Source organism: Leuciscus leuciscus (genome assembly GCF_965113295.1).
Source record: "Leuciscus leuciscus genome assembly, chromosome: 9".
Classification (NCBI taxonomy): domain Eukaryota; kingdom Metazoa; phylum Chordata; class Actinopteri; order Cypriniformes; family Leuciscidae; genus Leuciscus; species Leuciscus leuciscus.
In genome coordinates, this window is record NC_138733.1 from 1,387,495 (window position 1) to 1,409,998 (window position 22,504).

Sequence of the window (22,504 nt, forward strand, 5' to 3'; positions counted from 1 at the left end):
CATGGCCTTATTTCAGTGAGAATTTTTTTTTGTATTTTCACAAACCACGCATAAATGTCATTATCTCAAAACTACAAACTTTTACATACATGCTGCTGATATATTATTGTAGCAGAGTTTGTGCTTAATACAGTGTAATTAGACTTTAGCCATGAAAATGTCACTAGTAACAGAAAAAAACACAAATGTCAGAGCATGTCAGAACACCTCCAGAGCCCAGAAAACAGCTCAGACCTCAGAGGGTTAAATATCCCTGTTTGTCTGGACAGAATGTTCAAAATATTTTATACTATTGTACATTTGAGACAAGAACAAGTTTGCAGTAATGCAAAGATGTCATTATTTAATTTTGTGCATTTAGTTGTTGTTGTTGTTGCTCGTTTGAGTTGAGAAAAACACATTTCAGCATTATCACTAATCTGTGTGTGCATTTTCCTTGAGAACCAAGCAAGCTGACTCATTAAACCATTTGTTTATTATATTGCAATCGCAATATTGACCTCATGTATTAACATTTAAATTAAATTAAAATTTATATAAAAAGTCTAAATATAAATATACATTAAAATGCATATATTTGAAGATAAATTTCTCACACAAATATCATAAAAAGCGGTTAAGTAGATCACAAATCAGGTCAGATAGGTGGAGGGTTTAAAAGCTGAAGTGTGACTCATATTTTTGTTAAACCATTAATTTATAATATATAAGTAAGAAATGTTATAATGTTTTAACAGTGATGCTTGTTCTTAGTGTTACTTACTCAGCTGATCTAGTTGCTGTAACCACAGGCAGCAGCTTCTGAAGAACTTCATTTCCAGTGTTTTGTGTGGCACTAATTGAAAACAAAAAATAAATAAGTTAATTATTAATGCTAACAATGCTAATAATTCATAACAAGTAAATAATACATTATACCTTCCTAAATACACTCAAATATTATTTTAATTAAACACTGCTTTATAAAGGACATGTGAAAGTTGTTTTAGTATCTATAACTGTAGAAGCCTCGTAATTCAGCCATCACAGGTTTGTTTTTTCTTTATCTTGTCAATGTCACTGTGGCAGATCTATTACTCTACATTTACACTACAACACTATTGCGCATGCGTCACGACTAAGCGTGTTGTTTGTGTTTGGAGCTCCGTCGAATTGATTCATAATCCTTGATTTTCTTCTTTCACATTTATTTATAAATCAAAATGTTCTAATTTTACAGCGTGTGAACATATCTCCGATACTATTCTTTATAAAAAAGCCTTAGCCCGCTAGCATTGCACGCGTGGTCTCGCCTATTGATCGTCTTATTTACACCCGTATCACTGAACGCTATAATTCGCTATTATAGCACATCTGCTATAATGGCGAATATATCGGATGTGTGTCTAACGTTTCCTTTGAGTGCAGGTGAGGACACGTTCGAGCTGCATTCGGTGCAGTTAGAGCTAGAGTCCGTGGAGAAGCAGATCCACGACCTACTAGAGAGGCAAGCCGAGCTGCGAGATCGGCGATCAGCGCTTGAAACATCACGCGCCGATGCTCACAAGTCAGTTGATTAGTAATTTTTTGACTCCGACCTCGTCTACTCCATGTGTTTCTCTGCACAGGACCCGAGCACCCAGGACGCGATCATCCCTGGTTTCATTCACTCCGGCACCGACACAAGTCAAGTCAAGTCAAGTCATCTTCATTTATATAGCGCTTTTAACAATGTAGATTGTTTCAAAGCAGCTTTACAGAGATAAAAGCATACTTTATGGTAACCGAGATTGTTTTGGCTTTATAGCGGTTCTTTAATAAAGTTATTTTCCAGCTAAAGTTAGTTTTGATTGATTCGCTTCCGTTGCAACGATCATTTGTTATTAAATTAGGGGCCGCTAAGACGACACCATTCTCTCTACACAGACTTTAAATGCGAACCTGTGAGAAACGCTGATGGCGTTCACATGCGCATTAAGAATTGGTTCTATAGTTATGCGTGTTTGAATATATGTGCGCAGGTTTGAAATTCCCTACAAACCAAGCCTAAACAAAGTACTGGTACCTTATAAAATTTGATATAGAATTTTATTTTATATTGTTACTTCAGGGTAGGTACGCAAAACGAATTTCCCGAAAACGCTTTATCTGTAGAGTGGTAATGGGATTCTCCATAGGGAGAGACTAGTTGGCACGTTAGCACTGCGTTGTCATCGGGTCCAGACGAAGGTCCCTCGTCAGATCTGGATACGGCCTGGATCCGGCAGGCTGCGGGAAAACCTCGGGATAAATAAAGACACTAAAATTAGCGTAGATGCCATTCTTCTTATGATGTAACGAGTACATCAGGATTCATGGGAAGTGTTCCCGGTTCCGGCTGATCTAATCTTTGCAGCCTAATCATTGAATTAAAGAAGTCTATAATGTGTTATGTGTATGCAAGGTCAAAGAGATGTGTCTTTAGTCTAGCTTTGAACTGACAGAGTGTGTCTGCTTCCCGGACAATGGTAGGAAGACTGTTCCAAAGTTTTGGTGCTAAATAGGAAAAGGATCTACCGCCAGCAGTCGATTTTGATATTCTAGGTATTATTAACCCTCTGAGGTCGGCAAACGCGCCCCCGCGTTTTGCTGGATTTTCTTCACATTGTAGCACAATAAACTTAAATTACTCCGTCATTTATGGTCATACAGAAAAAAGGAATATAAAAAAAGAATCTGTGATATTTCTACTTTTGTATGTGTCCACTTACAATCAAATCAAAACATTGTGCTTTTGTAAAATAAAGAAAATAAACAGGGTGTGCGTTCTGCCTCTCCGTCGCGGTGAACTTTTTTTTCTTGAGCACGTCTATAAACTGAAACAAAACTCAGCGAATACTTGTCACACATGTATGAGCCATATACCTTTATAAACATTTAAGTGTGTACTTTTAAATGATCGGATTCAAACTGAAAAAATATTCTGTTTAAGTAATTTGTATAAAACCAACAAGATGTCCAGCTTCTCAAACGCTTCCTAATTATTTTTAATTTGACCACGCCCACTCGCGCAAAAGAGATTCACATGCAAATCTCCACATGGAATGCGAACACGCTCATTACCTCAAAAACAAAACACCAAAACACTTCACAAGTCTCTGCTTTTCGTCGAGTTTGAAAGACGTGCCGTGAGCTTACATTGGATTTACCTCAGAAGAAGAAGAACGCGATTTGAAGACAAGAAAGATGTAAGGTAAGAAATTCTTACATATTAGTTTGTTATTGTTGCATAAATTTCACATTGCAGTTGAACTGTTGCTAGATATATGGTGAATATTATAATATTTAGACCCGTGTTTACTGTTACTGTGTTTCTGGATATCTGCTCAAACGTAGATATGTATATGGTAATGTTTTATATTTGAGCGCGATCGCGTTTGAATGTATCATATTTTGAAAAGCAAAACGCACCAAACAGCTTCATGTTTTTACTATTATCTCATTTCATATCATCATAACGAATGGAAACATTTGAAGTAACATGATAATCAATATATTTTTCTCTAGCTTAGTTGTTACTGAAATCTTTTGGAAGATTTATAGGCTGCTATAGGTTATTGTTATTATTATTTTATCCAGCACTGCGCATAGCCTATGCTTACAAGGCACAACAAACCTGGTGTTCATTATATTATATATTGTTGGAAACATTTGTGTGTGTGTGTGTGTGTGTGTGTGTGTGTGTATTCTGTGAATTTTAGAAAGCAATTTTAACCAGAAAAATCTAAAATTGATTCCCCATTGTGCAGGCCTTTCTCTTGATATCAGTATGTTCACTATTCTTTCAGGGCCCAGATGCAACTGAGTCCTGCTGACTTCAACATTCACATGAGTCTCTGTACATGAACATGGTAAAGTGAAAATCAAACACCTTGGAAATGAAAGGTATGTACAATGTTTTTAGGAATGGCACAAAGGTCTCTGTCTTTGGATCATTGTTTTCAACAATGTGCTTTTTTGTCATTTGTTGTGTATCTTTGGATTGGGATGTTGTGTGTGTTGTAAATAAATCCAAACAATATAAAAGCCATTCTTTTTTAAATCTCCTCATTCTTTGTGCAAGGTTGCTCAGAATGACAGGGCCTGGTAGCTCCTAATAGGGCCGTTAGGGGAGGGTCTTTGTCTTTCTCAGGTATGAAAAGCTTACATATTAATGAGCTCCAGCATAAAGCTTTCTCACACAAAACACGTCGTAAATTTTTTTAATCAATATATTGTCTTATCTGAATGAGCAGTCAGGGTGATTTTCACATAGTTTGGGAGAAAATATTCTAGGCTACGTGATACAATTTTCAAAAGTCTTGTGAAGAAATAATCAGTATGGGTTTCATGGCCTTATTTCAGTGAGAATTTTTTCTTTTTTTTTTTCTTTCACAAACCACGCATAAATGTCATTATCTCAAAACTACAAACTTTTACATACATGCTGCTGATATATTATTGTAGCAGAGTTTGTGCTAAATACAGTGTAATTAGACTTTAGCCATGAAAATGTCACAAGTAACAGAAATAACCACAAATGTCAGAGCATGTCAGAACACCTCCAGGGCCCAGAAAACAGCTCAGACCCCAGACGGTTAACTGGCCGGAATTTTGAGATCGCAATAGACATGAAGGACTATAATGCGTCAAGAGCTCGCTCAAGTATTGCGGAGCTAAACCATTTAGTGCTTTGTAAGTAATCAGCAATATTTTAAAATTAATGCGATGTTTAATAGGCAGCCAATGCAGTGTTGACAGAACCGGGCTAATATGGTCATACTTCCTGGTTCTGGTAAGAACTCGAGCTGCTGCGTTTTGAACTAGCTGTAATTTGTTTATTAAGCGTGCAGGGCAACCACCCAGTAGAGCATTACAATAATCTAGCCTTGATGTCATGAACGCATGAACTAATTGTTCCGCATTTGTCAATGAGAGCATATGGTGTAATTTAGATATATTTTTAAGATGGAAAAATGCGGTTTTACAGATACTAGACACGTGACTTTCAAATGAAAGATTGGTATCAAAGAGCACACCCAGGTTCCTAACCGACGATGAAGACTTAACAGAGCAGCCATCAAGTGTTAGACAGTATTCTAGGTTATTACGTGAGGACGTTTTTTGTCCAATAATTAGAATCTCTGTTTTTTCAGAGTTAAGTAGTAGGAAATTACTAGTCATCCAATTTTTTATATCAGCTATGCATTCTGTTAATTTTGTGAATTGGTAAGTTTCGTCTGGGCGTGAAGAAATATAGAGCTGAATGTCATCAGCATAACAGTGAAAACTAATGCCATGCTTCCTAATGATATCTCCTAATGGTAGCACGTACAGAGTGAACAGCAACGGTCCTAGTACTGAGCCTTGTGGTACGCCATACTGAACTTGTGATCGATAAGACATCTCTTCATTTACTGCTACAAACTGATAACGGTCAGATAAGTATGATTTAAACCATGCTAGTGCAATTCCACTAATGCCAACATAATTTGAGTCTATTTAAAAGAATGTTATGGTCAATAGTATCAAATGCAGCACTAAGATCAAGTAACACTAATAGCGAGATACAACCACGATCGGATGATAAGAGCAAATTTGTAACTCTAATGAGAGCTGTCTCGGTACTATGGTACGGTCTAAATCCTGACTGGAAATCCTCACAGATATAATTTCTTTCTAAAAAGGAACACAGTTGTGAGGATACTGCTTTTTCTAGTATCTTTGACAGAAAAGGTAGATTTGAGATCGGCCTGTAATTTACTAATTCTGTTGGATCAAGTTGCGGTTTTTTAACAAGCGGTTTAATCATATCCAGCTTAAAAGTTTTCGGTACATATCCTATTGACAAAGATGAATTCATGATATTAAGAAGAGGATATGAGACCTCTGGAAGCATCTCTTTCAGTAGCTTAGTCGGTATAGGGTCTAACATACATGTTGTCGATTTAGATGATTTAACGAGTTTAGTAAATTCTTCCTCTCCTATACAACAAATGAATCAAATTTTTCTTCAAGGACACTACAATACACTGCCTGATGCGATACTGTAGTAAACGGTTGCATAGTTATAATTTTCTCCCTGATATTATCAATCTTGTTATTAAAGGGATACTTCAGGATTTAGCATTAAGCTTTGTATTAGTAGAAAACCTGTAGTATTTTCGAATTACCGTGCTTTCCACCCTCATATCCCCCTGAGATGAGAGATTTATGTATTTTTTGTCTGGAAAAAATCCTCCGATGATGCAAAAATCGTCATTTTGCGTCATCGGAGGATTTTCTGGCCAGAGGCTAAAGACTACAGTCAGTAGGAGGAGCTGTCCCGCATGTTTTCAACCCGCCCATTATTAGGTGGGATCTCACTCACAGAATGTACACATAGTGTCAGCCGTCTTTCTTTGGAAGCTAAGCTAACAGGCTCTTGTTCTGTGGAGAAAGCTGAGTAGTAGGAGAAAGCTGAGTATTAGGGGTTACCATCCTTTTTTTCCCGGACATGTCCAGCCGTCGAGATCGTCCAAAATGTCCGGGATTCGGCTTTTGCTTTCTGCAGTCGCCATTCATTGTTTACATGCACACCTTTTGTTTCAATCTAACTGAATTCATTCCGATTGGTGAATCTGAATGTAGTGTTTACATGAACGCTAAACAAGTGATCGGTTGATGTGCGTTTTAACATTGCTAAGAAAATTCCCGCCCCTCCGTGAGAAAATAGGAGACCGATGCGTCTCAGTAATGACGCCACCGGCCTCGCGCCGTTCTCCCGCGGCCCTCAGCCTCGTCCTGCTCGCCACAGTAAACATGATGAATGGCGACTGTAGAACGCAAAAGCCGAATCCCGGACATTTTGGGCGATCTCCATATCCCGGGCAAACTCGTCACGGAGTCTCTTAGCCTAACCTTGTTGTTTTCAACTGTGCTCTCTAACCGGGAGGCGTGGCTTGGGAGTGGCCTCGTAGAGCAGCGAAGCAAGTGCATTCTGGGAGTTGTTGTCTTTCATCCACATAAGCCAAAAATACATTTTCTGGCTTTTCTCAGTCTAGAAAGCTCCAAATTCAAAAATGTCTTCACATTTCTTCTACATAAATGACCTATTTTAAATACACATTCATCTTTCCAGAGGTGAAGTATCCCTTTAAAGAAGTTCATAAAGTCATTACTGCTGTGTTGCTTGGAAACTTCTGGGGTTGAAGATTTATTTTTCGTTAGTTTAGCCACCGTTTCAAATAAATAACTAGGGTTTTGTTTATTTTCTTCTAATAGGGTTGAAAAATAAGCAGATCTAGCAGCTTTTTAGGCTTGCATCTCTGTATGCAATCGAACTCTCTTTCCATGAAATGCGAAATATATCTAGTTTTGTTTTCTTCCAGTTGCGCTCTATTTTTCTGGCTGCTCTCTTAAGGGCCTGAGTGTGCTCGTTGTACCACGGCGTTGGACTATTTTCTTTAATCTTCTTTAAGCGCAAAGGAGCAACTGTATCTAAAGTGCTGGAAAAGAGAGAGTTAAAAGTTTCTGTCGCAATATCAAGTTCTTCTAAGCTATCTGGGATGCTGAGATTATGAAACTGATCAGGAAGATTATTGATAAAGCAATCTTTAGTGGCAGAAGTGATAGGTCTAACATATTTGTAACACGGACCCTGGACCCTGGGTGATTCCACAGCGGAAGACGCGAGCCAGGACCAGAGCAAGGACCTCTCCGCCCCTCCCGGCCTTCGAGATTTCCACCCGGAACCGCTTCTCCCCTCTACGCGAGACGGAACACGACGCTGTGATCATCGGCGTTTCCATCGTCCGGCATGTCCACGCTACCTCAGGTAAAGGTAAGGTGCGCACTCACTGCTTTCCTGGTGCTCGTGTTCTCGATGTAGCTGCGCAGGTTCCCAAGATCCTAAACGTGACGAGCGCGTCGGAGCTGTCGTGCTGCACGCGGGAACGAACGACATCAGGCTGCGGCAGACGGAGGTTCTGAAGAAGGACTACAGGAGCCTGATCGAGACGGTACGCAGCACATCGCCTGAAACAACGATCATCGTGTCTGGACCGCTTCCCATGTACCGACTAGGACAAGAAAGGTTCAGTAGATTATTTGCTCTAAATGAATGGTTAATGTCATGGTGTTGTAGCAACAATGACAATGACATCCTGCCAGATGGGTTCTGCATCAAGTGAATCATGGGGTTATCAAACAGACCCCCTTCTCAAAATCAACAAACCGCACCACGCGGTGAGCTTCAAACAAATACAAATCACACATCGGCTCCAGCTAGTCGCAACAAATGGTCGTTTCGCAACACTTTATGGCCCTTTTGAGGATAACCAGATACATGACACCACATCCCCCAGCCTTGCAAAGTTTCTGCATTCCAAACCCCCATTTCTCTCTATGCACCAAAGAGATAACGAAACTCTATGCGACATTCCAGACTGAGAAGTCACCACACATACACGCACAAATGTCCTTTGTATGTAACTCAGATGTTCTGAATTAGCGAATCATGATTTTCATACACAACCTCTTTTGTCAGAGGAGAAGACAAGAGCTTCTGTTTTGACCACCTTAGGGTTAATTCCCTAGTGCTGAAACCTCCCGCAGCACCGCGTGACTTTACACCACACACACACACACACACACACACACACACACACACACACACACACACACACACACACACACACACACACAAACACACACACACACACATACACAAACTTTGAATATTAAACTTAGAATATAAGCATGTCATTTTTCCTATACTCCTGTGTGTTTTCCTAGGTTATATTCACTTCGTTTATGACGTTTATCTGAAGGAACGAACCTTAAATGTGTGTAATTCTGCATATCTCATGTAACGTTGTATTACTATAATCTCCAAATGACGTGTTTCATATCTCTGTAATCCTCTCTACCTGAGGGAGGTGAATTTCGATAACCAATTGCAGTAATTTGTATCGTTTGACACCTTGCATATGTCTTGAGCAAATCTTCTCAAATTCGATCTCAATCATGACTCATTCGAGTGGGCGTGTCTAACCGGACAAAGGAAAACCTTCCGCTCGAAATGCGCTAAGATGATTCGTCCTCCACGCAAAAGGAGGCGTACACGGGACACTGTTAAAAGTCCGAACCTTCAGTTTACATACTCTCTCAACTCTCATCCTCTCTTCTCCCTCCTTCGGAAACTCTGGAAACCCAAGTCCGGACCGGCTTCGGCCTGCTTCTCTTCTCTTTTATTTCTTTGAATGTTTTCTATAGTCTAGTTTCGTTTTCCTATTCGCCTCTGTTCATTCACGAGCTGAATGAACTTAGCCTGAATCATTCTCGGTAACGTACACTCAAGTGAACCTTCAAATCTTCCCGCTACACAACTCCGGAAGAAGACCAGGACACGCATTTCAGCCCTAAAAGGAACACCCACATATTCCTTTTTCTCAGCTCCACAAAAGAGTGCATCAAACTGCAAGTATATAATCTGACATATTTTAAAGCTGAATCGATGGTGTCTCTCAAGAGGGTTCTTTGTTTGTAATAAGTTGCCAGGCTCTTCTTCAATTCTCTGACTCTCTCACTTTACTTTCTCTCTCTCTCTCTCTCACTTTATTTTCTCCCTTTCATTTCATTCACTCTAATCAAGTTATGTTCTTATGTTCTTGTTTGGTTAAATGTTTGTTTGTTCTATTGTTTGCATTTTTACGTACGTTTATATTTGTAGCTCATATAATCTCTCTAGTTTACATCTATTAAAATCCATTTATACTTTAACTGTCTCTGTGTGTGAAAACCCACTTTATAAGGTCAATGAAATAGAAGATCTAATTAAGCTACAAGCTCGATATTATAGACTACCTTGAGTAGTTTTAATTCATAAACTCAGAAAGTTTTATGTTCGTGGCCAGAAGATAAACTTTCTTGGAGTTTGTAAACGGGATACCCCTTCTTAACTGTGATAATCTTACATTTATTCGCTGGACGAATGACTGATGACCAAACCAGTTACAGAACAAGGTAATCTCGAAAATTAATAAAGTAAATATATATGCGATTTATTAATTATGACCATGAGTTATGATTAGTAATATTTCCAAAATTCCCTATATTCTTGAGCTAATTCGCATTGACCCAGAGTCAGATGTATTTACGTTACAGTGTAATGAACAGAAACTGCTCTTTGTAAATAATTGGAATCTGTTCTGGGAGCGACCTAGGCTCTTCCGTGCTGATGGCCTTCACCCCAGCAGAATCGGAGCGGCTCTTCTGTCGGACAACATCTCCAAGACGTTACACACCATATGACTAGTAAGTCAAAGTCCAAATCACAGTCTTTGCTGTCCCAATTTAATTGATATAAGTACCAATGTAGAACATTATATAGAAACTGTGTCTATTCTAGGGCTGGACCCGAATATTCGAATATTCGTTCGGTGGGTTGGTATTCGATTTGAAAATTTGACATTCGAATATTATTTTTTTTGGTTTTTTTTGCACACCTGGGATCCCCCGCGAAACGGTTCTCATTCGCGCTTGAATAAGGCCGGCGACACACTGACTGCGTGGCGTGTCCGTTTTTATTTCGCTCCCATGTTAACAGGTTGGAGTTTGCACACTGCCTGCGTGAGACAAGCGTCTCAGGCGCGGCTCGAGCCACGCGGAAAACGCTTGCATGCTAGAAATAGAACCGACGTCTAGTGTTCCAGCAACGTGAGTTTTCTCTGGCTAGAGCGCAGAACAGCGGAGTGTGTATGGACCGAAGTGCATGAGAACAGCGGAGTGTGTATTGACCGAAGTGCATGCCTGAGCTTGTGTTTTGGGTTAACCCCCTGAGGTCGACGGTATCGCCGGCGATACCAGCTCGCTTTTTTTTTATCAGTGTAAAAGAAACTCATAAATACTCTGTTGACTTTGATTTTTCATAGGAGTTTCGTACATCAATCGATTCTGTTAAATGTGTATTATTTTTGTGTATACTCATAATAAAAACAAAGTGTTGAGCTTTTCGCCAAATAAAGAAAAATAAACACGAAGCGAGTTCTGCCTTCTCTCTGTCAGTGTAGTCCATTCTGAAACGCGTCCGAAAATGAACTGTAACTCACCGAATACTTCTCACACAGACACGTGAGATATGTCTTTATGAAGCTTGAAATCTCTTCTTTTAAATGAAGTAATTTATATAAAAAACTAATGTTTTCAACTCATGTAATCCGTTTGAAAGCAAGGAGAGGTACCGTTTTTCCTTCTGCCTCATTATCTCTATAATGAGTTGAGGCCGCCCCGCCCCCGGCGCTATTCAAATGGTAAATAGTTTAGGTGATCTAGTATGCATCGCATACGCCCCCCCATCAATGCCATAAAAACACAGTTTCTTCATCAGACTTACTGATAGTTCATCGCGTTTTGAGTATGGCACGCTTCTCCAGTAAAGACGCCCTTCAGATGATTCTGGACAGCGAGGAAGAATGCATGATACCGGGTTGTTTCCTCAGAGGAAGATTGTAACTCAGACTACGAACGGCAGCATTTTGAAGAGCGAATTCCGCCGAGGACACAATTTCGGAGTAAGTTTTACTTAAAGGGATACTTCAGGATTTAGCATTAAGCTTTGTATTAGTAGAAAACCTGTAGTATTTTCGAATTACCATGCTTTCCCCCCTCATATCCCCTTGAGACAAGAGATTTATGTATTTTTTGTCTGGAAAAAATCCTCCGATGACGCAAAAATCGTAATTTTGCGTCATCGGAGGATTTTCTGGCCAGAGGCTAAAGACTACAGCCAGTAGATGGCGTTGTTCCGCATGTTTTCAGCCCGCCCATAGAGGGTTGGATCTCACTCACAGAATGTACACAGTGTCAGCCGTCTTTCTTTGGAAGCTAAGCTAGCAGGCTCTTGTGGAGAAAGCTGAATAGTAGGAGAAAGCTGAGTAAGTAGGGGTTACCTTCCTCCTTTTCCCGGACTTGTCCGGCGGGCGAGATCGTTCAAAATGTCCGGGATTCAGCTTTTGCGTTCTGCGGTCGCCATTCATTGTTTACATGCACACCTTTTGTTTCAATCTAACTGAATTCATTCCGATGGTTCATTCCGATGGTGAATCTGAATGTAGTGTTTACATGAACGCTAAACAAGTGATCGGTTGATGTGCGTTTTACCATTGCTAAGAAAAATCCCGCTCCTCCGTGAGAGATGCGAGACCCGGCGTGCCTCAGTAATGACGCCACCGGCCTCGCGCCGTTCTCCCGCGGCCGTCAGCCTCGTCCTGCTCGCCACAGTAAACATAATGAAAGAATGGCGACTGTAGAACGCAAAAGCCGAATCCCGGACATTTTGGGCGAACTCTAAATCCCTGGCAAACTCATCACGTAGGCTAGCCTTGTTGTTTGTTTTCAACTGCGCTGAGTGCGCTCCCTTACCGGTAGGCGTGGCCTCCTAAGGCAGCGAAGCAAGTGCATTCTGGGAGTTGTTGTCTTTCATCCACATAAGCCAAAAATAAATTTTCTGGCTTTTCTCAGTCTAGAAATCTCCAAATTCAAAAATTTCTTCACATTTCTTCTACATAAATGACCTATTTTAAATACACATTCATCTTCCCAGAGGTGAAGTATCCCTTTAAAAGTCTTTTGTCTTTTATTTTTCGTGTTCGCATTTATGAGGAAAAAACAATATTACGTGACAGTTCTCCATTATGGACGCGAGCGCTCTGAAAGCGCACTAAAAGACTTTCAAACTTTCACAGAGACCTCAAAACAGAAACTACAAATCCTTTCTTTAAAACGAATTTCGTTTTGTATCAATTGTATCTTAATTTTAATAATTTTTTCATTAACAAATTTCCTGGATTTAAAGTAAATATAGGCTAGCAATCACAACATAAGGTGCTTGAACTGGAGATCATCATTAACCAGACCGTAGCCTACTCGCCTCACATGTCTAAAAAATTTGAAATATATTTACAGAAAGCTGGTTCTAAACAAAACCATCCAAAACAAAAAACTATGTAGCCTAATAAATGTGCATTTCTCCGGTGCGTTCACTAGCCTACTGCGAAGATCGCGAGTCAATAGCCTATCGTCAACTTCATCTTTGCCAGAAGTTAAATTTAAATTGCGTGTGTGAATGAATGATGATGTTTTAGCAAACTGTATTGCTATACTGAGATGAGTAAAAATCGACTGAAATATGTTGAAATAAAATGTAGGCTATTTGTATAAGCAACGTATTAAACTGCAAATTAACAATATGCCCTAATATTTCATGAAAACAACGTTACAGTCAGACGAAATATGAAAGACAACATCTTGTTGACTAGATTTGGGTACAGTTTTTACTGTAGAATATACTGCCACGTCAAATAAGCTTTTGTTTAGCAATTTCTATATCTATTTTTGTCAAAAATAAAGTCATCAACTAAGATGTTAGCTGTTCCAATGTTGACTATATTCAAACTAATGAATACATAGATAAAATGTAGGCCTATAATCATTTTTTTTTACAAAGAAAGAGTACACTTGAAATATTGTTGAAATTGTAATTATTGTTGTAATTGTAACCTTTTTAATAAAATAGCAAAACATATTTACAAGATAGATGTAAGCAAAATCTTAAATGGTCAATATAAGTCTTCTTCTAAATATATCTTTTGTCCTTGCATTGTGGCTCAGTCAGTTTCACACCTGAGTGAATGGCTCATCATTATGCAGAGTGGGTGGGACATTGTATTCTAAGGTGTAAACCACTCCTCGTTCATGCCCCCCTCGCATATTGGCTTTCCAAGCAAAACCTGTTTTACATCAATTTAAATCAATGTATGGTTTTATGTGAACGATAAAGCAAGACTATTTTCACATAATTTTGAAGAAAAAACTCTAGGCGAGGACATCCATTAGTCAAAAGTCTTATTGACACATATTTACTATGTGTTTTGTGGCCTTATTTCAGAAATTTTAGTTTTTAGTTTTTTCAATAACCATGCATAAACATTATTCTCTCAAAAATGAAAACATGTACATACACGTGGCTCACATATTATGGTAGCCCTGTTTGTGCTATATAGAGTGAATTTACACCTTTGCCATTAATATGTTTATATGCAACTGAAAAAAGCACAAATGTCAGGGCATGTCAGAACAACTCAAGGGCCCCAAAAACAGCCCAGACCCCAGAGGGTTAAGCTGCGTTGCTTTGACATTGTGGAAAATAGAATAATAGAAACAAAATGTATTAGCCTTTTTACCCGTTATTATCAATCTAAATTAATCTCGTTTTTAATTTAACTTAATTTCGTTTTTCTTTATTTCAATTTCGTTTTTTCTTTATTTCAATTTCGTTTTTCTTTATTTAAATTTCATTTTTCTTTATTTAAATTTCGTTTTTTCTTTATTTAAATTTCGTTTTTTCTTTATTTAAATTTCGTTTTTTCTTTATTTTAATTTCGTTTTTTCTTTATTTCAATTTCGTTTTTCTTTATTTAAATCTACCCTTTACTGTGGCAGTAATTTGTTAGTCAGAAAAGTATTAGACTACCTTAAAAGTATTGCTTAATTTAACAGACATTTAACTGTGCGTTTTATATCACTAGTGCAGTGTCCGACTGTCCGTTCTCTGAGCATATAAGCCCTGCCCGCGTGAGGTGCGCCGCTTCCCGCTCGCGCTGTTCTGTAGTTTACTAAAAGTTGATTAATTCTGAATGTGTCACGTCTCGCGTGTCCATCTATATTGCACCAAATGCGCTGCACTTGTGAAGTCAATTGGATGACCGGTTCTCGAAATAATCAAAATGCCGTTTTACCCGACATACAGACACATAGATTCCTGCCTTTATTAGAAAGAAGAATATGTTCAGCACCCTCTCTCTGAAGCTTCGAATATTCGATGTTCATTACTACGAAGCTTCGAAGCTCAAAAAATGGTATTCGGACCAACCCTAGTCTATTCCTCGTTTAGTGAGGTCAAACATTAAATCTACTGTAGGATCTAGGAAAAATCTAATTGTGTTTAAACCAGAAATTCTCAATATTAGTGAACAAAAACTATTTCTAAAGCTAGGTCTTCTAAACATTAGATTGCTCACACCTAAGGCGGTTATTGTAAATGGAATAGTCACAGATAATAGTTTCAATGTACTTTGCCTTACTGAAACCTGGCTTAAACCAAATGATTATTTCGGTCTTAATGAGTCTACTCCACCAGGATACTGTTATAAGCATGAGCCCCGTCTGATTGGTCGTGGCGGCGGTGTTGCAACAATCTATAGAGATATTCTTAATGTTACTCAGAAAACAGGTCACAGGTTTAATTCGTTTGAAGTACTTGTGCTAAATATTACGCTCTTAGATGTAAGAAAGAAATCCCTATTATCTCTAGCCTTGGCTACTGTATATAGACCTCCAGGGTCCTATGCTGATTTCCTAAAAGAGTTTGCAGACTTTCTCTCAGATCTATTGGTCAATGTCGATAAAGCATTAATTGTTGGAGATTTTAACCCTCTGAGGTCGGCAATCACGCCGGCGTGATTTGCTCGGTTTTTTTCTTATCAGTTCAAACAAGAGACGTACAAACTCTGTTGACTTTGATCTTACAAACCAGTTTCATACATCAATCGATCCTGTTAAGTCTGTATTATTTTTGCGTATACTCACAATAAAAACAAAGTGTTGTGCTTTTTGCCAAATAAAGAAAAATAAACATGATGTGAGTTCTGCTTTCTCTCTGTCAGTGAAGTCAATTCTGAAACGCGTCCGAAAATGAACTGTAAAGGCCATTGCACACTGAGTCCGAAATTTTCGGATGCGTTTTTTCGTGTTCGTCAGCCTTAAAATTCGTCACGCACAGAAACCTTGCACACTGAGTCCGATGCGTATTTATTAAACCTTTGCGGAAAAAAACGCAAAAAATACAAAATGGATTCGTCAAGCAGTGAGGATGATTTTGTTGCCCTCTTTCTTCTTAAAAAGAGAAAAAGAAAGAGGAAATATTGGGTCCATCCAATCCTGAGATTGCGCCGAGAGGAAGGAGAGTTTCACCTCCTTATCAAGGAGTTGCGAAATTATCCCAAACGATTCAAAATTTACCTCAGAATGTCAGTGGAACAGTTTGATGCTTTGCTAGCGATACTGGAGCCACATATTAAAAAGAAGACCACCAATTTCCGTGAACCAATCGATCCTGAACAGAGACTGCATGGCAGTATGTCTAAGGTATGGGCACACACACACACACACACACGCACACGGCCGACGGAAGCGCTGGGCAGACAGAACAGCTGTATACAGGTTATATTTTATACCCAAATAATACATGATTAGTAATCGAATTGGCTGCTCAATCCATTGTGGATTTTGTCATTCGCTTGTACGGTGGCTCTGAATTGTCATAAAACCTCTCAAAATACTGGCTGTGGATGCGAAAAACGCAGAAAATCGAACCCGATCCGAATTTTTTTATTACGGACGAAAGTTTCGTAGACAGTGGGCAAGCGTGATTGACATAACGTGAGGTCGAATTTTTTTTTTAACGTGCGAAAATTTCGGATGTGAATTTCGGACTCAGTGTGCAATGGCCTTAACTCAGAGAATACTCAAACAGGCATACAGACACACAGGCATGAAGCTTGAATTCTCTTCTTTTAAATGAAGTAATTTTGATAAAAAAAACCAAATATTCTCAGTTTATGTAATCTGTATGAAAAGAGCGAGATGTCAGTCGTTCTCATCTCAGCTCATTAAGTTTTAATGTGACCCCGCCCACGGAGAGCGCGCACTATTCAAATGCAAATGACTGAGGCGATCCCATACAAACTGTGAATGCCCCCATATCAGCTCGAGAAAACACATCAAGTTTATTCAGATCATTGTACTTGTTTACACCGTCTCGCGGCGCTGTGAGGAATAATAATAATAATGGGAAATTTACCTCAGAAGTGCTGGTATTTCGAGGAGCAACGGATCCTGAGAATACTCTAGTACGTTTTTTTCATTCTCAAGTGAATCGCATTTCTGTGTGTGAATGAATGAACGGCAGAGATGCGCTGTTTACCACAACTCGCAAAAAGACGGTTTCAATTTGAATCACGTTTCTGTGTGAATGAATAATCCGCTTTTAGCAAACTGTATTGCTATACTGAGATGAGTAAAAATCGACTGAAATATGTTGAAATAAAATGTATTTGTATAAGCAATGTATTAAACTGCAAATTAACATTTATATTCCCTATAATAAAAACGAAAGACCTATGTTACAGACATATGAAAGACAACATTTCGTTGACTAGTTTTGGATAGATTATACATTTTTACTGTAAAATATTTGCCACCTCAAATAAGCTTTTGTTTGCCATTTTTTGCTCATATGTTAAATATAGTATGTTTTGTCAAAAATAAAGTAATCAAATAATCAATCAAATCCTTAACTTTGAAATATGTATGATAAAATGTATACTTTAGTTTTTACAAAGAAAGATTACACTTGAATTGTTGTTGTAATTGTAACCTTTTTAATAAAAATATATATTTACAAGGTAGATGTAAACAAACTATTAAAAGGTAAATATAAGCCTTTTCTTTAAATAATTTTTATTGTGTTTTATTAGTGACAAATTTGGGGAGAGGATACATATTCCAAAACTGAAAATATGAGAATTAACTGCACAATTACTAGACATGTTTTCCTTGGATATTATACAATTTGCAAGCACAATTTGTGAAAAAAATAAAATAAAAATTAGATGTTTCCAACTGTGAACCAATTTGGTAGAATATATATATATATATATATATATATATATATATATATATATACACATATTGCTCTTGCATTCTTTCTTGTGGCTCAGTGACACACCTGAATGAATGGCTCATTAAGTATACGGGCCCCATTGTCTCCTCAGGTGTGAACCACTAAATATGCATGATGGTGTTGGATCGTTGACGCCCACTTGCATATTGCCTTTCCAAACAGAAAGTGTTTTGCAAAATTTAAATCAATGTATTGTTTTATGTGAATGATTAGGGAGGATGATTTTCACATCATTTTGAAGAAAAAACACTAGGCGACAACATCCATTAGTCAAAAGTCTTATTGACACATATTTAGTATGTGTTTTGTGGCCTTATTTCAGAAACTTTAGTTTTTAGTTTTTTCAATAACCATGCATAAACATTATTCTCTCAAAAATACAAACATGTACATACATGTTGCTCACATATTATGGTAGCCCTGTTTGTGCTAAATAGAGTGTAATTACACCTTTGCCATTAATATGTTTATAAGCAACTGAAAAAAGCACAAATGTCAGGGCATGTCAGAAAATCTCAAGGACCCCAAAAACACCTTAGACCCCAGAGGGTTAACATACACGTAGATAACACAAATGATGCGTTAGGGGCTGCGTTTACAGATTTATTAAACTGCTTTGGGGTCAAGCAAAACGTCACTGGCCCCACTCATCGTCTTAATCATACACTAGATTTAATTATATCACATGGAACCAATCCAACCGATATAGATATTATACCGCAAAGTGATGATGTCACTGATCATTACATGGTAACTTGCATACTACGTACTGCTGAAATTTGTCATGTTGCGCCACGTTATCGACCAGGCAGAACAATCCATCCAACCACTATAGATAGATTCTCAAATAGCTTACCTGATCTATCTCAGCTGCTCAGTGAACCCAAACAAACAGATGAACTAGAGGAAATGACTAGCACTATGAGCACCATTTTTTCTAGTACATTAGACATTGTTGCACCAATTAGATTAAAAAAGGTTAGAGAGAAAACTAAAGCACCATGGTACAACAGTGCTACGCATGTTATCAAGAGAGAAACTCGTAATTTAGAGCGTAAATGGAAACAAACTAATTTAGAGGTCTTTAGAATCGCGTGGAAAGACAGTATGTCACATTATAAAAAGGCCCTAAAAGCAGCCAGGGCTGAGCATCTCCACAAACTAATAGAAAATAACCAAAATAATCCAAGGTTTTTATTTAACACCGTGGCTAGACTAACAAATAAACAGACATCACCTGAGCAAAATATTCCGTTACAGTTTAGTAGTAATGATTTTATGAATTTCTTCACTGAGAAAATAGAAAGCATCAGAAACACAATTGTAAATGTACAATCTTTAATGATGTCTTATGATTCAACCTCAATTATCACCCCTCAAGAACAACTACACCGCTTTACAACTATAGGACAGGAAGAGCTAAATAAACTTATCATTGCATCTAAACCAACAACATGTTTATTAGATCCAATACCCATTAAACTACTGAAAGAAGTGTTACCTGTAGTGGAAGAGCCTCTTCACAATATTATTAACTCGTCTTTATCTTTAGGTCATGTTCCAAGAATATTCAAGTTGGCAGTTATAAAACCTCTCATTAAGAAACCACAATTAGATCATAATAACCTAGCAAATTACAGACCCATTTCAAATCTTCCATTTATGTCTAAAATACTAGAAAAAGTTGTGTCCGCACAATTGTGCTCTTTCTTGCAAGAAAATTATATCTATGAAAAATTTCAGTCAGGATTCAGGCCGCATCACAGCACAGAAACTGCGCTCGTTAAAATTACAAATGATTTACTTCTAGCTTCTGACCAAGGCTGTATCTCAATACTAGTTTTACTCGATCTTAGCGCTGCGTTCGACACTATAGATCACAAAATACTCTTAGATAGACTAAAAAACTACACTGGTGTTCATGGACAGGCATTAAGCTGGTTTAGATCGTACTTATCAGACCGCTGATAAATGGGGAAAAATCGAAGATAATGTCAGTAAACTATGGAGTGCCGCAAGGATCTGTGTTAGGCCCTCTGCTATTCTCAATATATATGCTGCCACTTGGTAATATTATAAGAAAACATGGAATTAATTTCCACTGTTATGCTGATGACACTCAATTATATATTTCATCACGACCAGATGAAAACACTAAATTATCTAAATTGACAGAGTGTGTTAAAGATATAAAATACTGGATGACGTGTAATTTTCTGCTATTAAATTCAGATAAAACGGAGGTATTACTTATTGGTCCAAAAAACTGCCCACAAAACCTCTTACAATACAACTTCAATTTAGAAGGATGTCCTGGTACTTTATCCACTACAGTAAAAGACCTGGGTGTTTTACTAGACCGCAACTTGTCTTTCGAAAATCATATTTCATATGTTACAAGAACAGCCTTTTTCCACCTTAGAAACATTGCTAAGCTACGTAACATGCTATCTGTTTCTGATGCAGAAAAGTTAGTTCATGCATTCATGACCTCGAGACTAGATTACTGTAATGCTTTATTAAGCTGGTTGTCCTGCATCCTCAATAAACAAGCTACAGTTAGTCCAAAATGCAGCTGCTAGAGTTCTTACTAGGTCAAGAAAATATGATCATATAACACCGATTTTATCATCTCTACACTGGTTACCTATTAAGTTCCGTATCAATTACAAAGTATTACTACTGACCTATAAAGCCCTAAATGGTTTAGCTCCTGGGTATTTAACGGAACTTCTATCGCCCTACAATCCATCGCGCTTTTTAAGATCGCTAAATCCGAGGCTTCTGGTCATTCCTAGGATATCTAAGTCCACTAAAGGGAGGGTGTTTTCACATTTAGCTCCTAAACTCTGGAATGGCCTTCCTGATATTGTTCGAGGCTCAGATTCGCTGTCCCAGTTTAAAACTAGATTAAAGACGCATCTCTTTAGCCAAGCATTCACATAATACTTATCTTTTATACTACAGTTGAATCGGATCGAATGCATTAATATTATAAACAGCAGCTATGCTAATTATTTCCCATCTGCTTTTCTGTTGTTATCTCGGGACGCTAGAAATAGAGTTCGTCAGCTCCAGTTTGTATCCAGCCTCTCATGGAAACTTCAGATGCCCCAACACCCGTGCAGAGACGACTCGACGCCCGTGAAGAGACGACTCGACGCCCGTGAAGAGACGACTCGACGCCCGTGAAGAGACGACTCGATGCCCGTGAGGAGACGACTCGATGCCCGTGAGGAGACGACTCGATGCCCGTGAGGAGACGACTCGACGCCCGTGAAGAGACGACTCGACGCCTGTGCAGAGACGACTCCACGCCTGTGAAGAGACGACTCCACGCCTGTGAAGAGACGACTCAACGCCTGTGAAGAGATGACTCGATGCTGGCGATATGTTATGCCCTAAATTAATACATGACTAACTAACTGTATTTTTCTATGTACATTTCTGAAATGCACTTTCTGTAAAGCTGCTTTGAAACAATATGTATTGTGAAAAGCGCTATACAAATAAATTTTAATTTAATAGAATTGAATATTGTGACATATCAGATTTTTTTGTCCTGTCAAATGCGTATATTTTCATGAATCAAGAAGTATTTTGTGCTAAACAAGTTGTTTTTGAAATGAGAAGTAAGTTGATTGTGAAAAGTAACATTAGCTGCCACCGCTGGGGAAGCAACACACACACACACACACAGACACACAAAACACACACAAACACACACAAACACACACAAACACACACACGTCTCGTTCCTCCCTCACACTGTCGCTATCATAGGAGCGGGTGGATATATATATATAGGATATGTAAGGGATAATGTAGAGCGAGGCGGTTGTTATAGCAAATACAATCCCGACGTGAAGCTCTACATTACCCCGCTTATCACATGGCTACCTACCAAATAAATCAATAATTTGACACAAAATATTGATTTAAAAAGGAGATTATTGATTTAAAAACGATTGTATTGCTTCCGCTAAAGAAAATAGTCCGTTCCGTCTCTACGGTTAGAATCCTGCGTCCATTGCAACGCTCTGTTTTTCATGGCAACGGTGTGTTATACTTCGCAGCGGTTATCAAGAAATAACACACCGCATTCTACATTAGAATTAAACCAAGCCATGTAATTAATAAATAAATAAATAAATAAATATTTATTTATTATTTCTGGTTTATTATTCCCTTTTGTTATTTCTTTGGTACTTTGGATTTGTTTTGTTTTGTCATTTATGTGGGCACTTGATGTATTCTACACTGTGGATGAACCTCTCTGATTCCACCGTGCACGAAGTGCCTCTGCGAGTGCGCCATCATTTTTACATCCCTTAACAGACTCACATTTCTCCCCGAGGGCGAGCTGCTCGTCTTCATCATATAATCTAATCTTTTATCCTCACAGCACGTCAGTTATGTGGTGATGCGCTTTGAAAATATTGCGGGACAAATTAATTGTAATATTAATTTATGATAAAAGTATCCTAATAATAATAATAATAATAACTACAATAATCTAATATGCCATGCGTGCCCGTCCACTACGCCACTGTGAAGAGCTAAACGCCACCAGGAACACCATCAAGGCCATTAACTGTTTTATCAAGTTTACTTTGGCCGTCCGCGTGACATAATTTTCATCATCAGGAAGATCCGAGGACGTCCACTTGCTATTACTATTAAAACGTAATTTTGGAAAAATACTTTGTATTAAATATCTTTATA

General features: G+C 38.3%; 1 protein-coding gene and 1 long non-coding RNA gene across 2 annotated transcripts in view; one reads left to right on the plus strand and one right to left on the minus strand.

The window, feature by feature from the left end:
* Nucleotides 1-22,504, minus strand: part of LOC309505768 (NLR family CARD domain-containing protein 3-like) — a gene marked incomplete at its 5' end in the record, with an annotated part of 54,286 nt that overhangs the window by 25,666 nt on the left and 6,116 nt on the right. The window contains one exon of the mRNA XM_082179227.1: nt 764-835. Within this exon, the coding sequence (XP_082035353.1) occupies nt 764-835 (72 nt within the window). The remainder of the gene's footprint in view (nt 1-763; nt 836-22,504) is intronic.
* LOC309506510 lies at nt 1,681-14,906 on the plus strand. Its single transcript, XR_014208819.1, has 3 exons — nt 1,681-2,581; nt 10,820-11,553; nt 12,589-14,906. It is a non-coding gene; the product is annotated as an uncharacterized lncRNA (long non-coding RNA).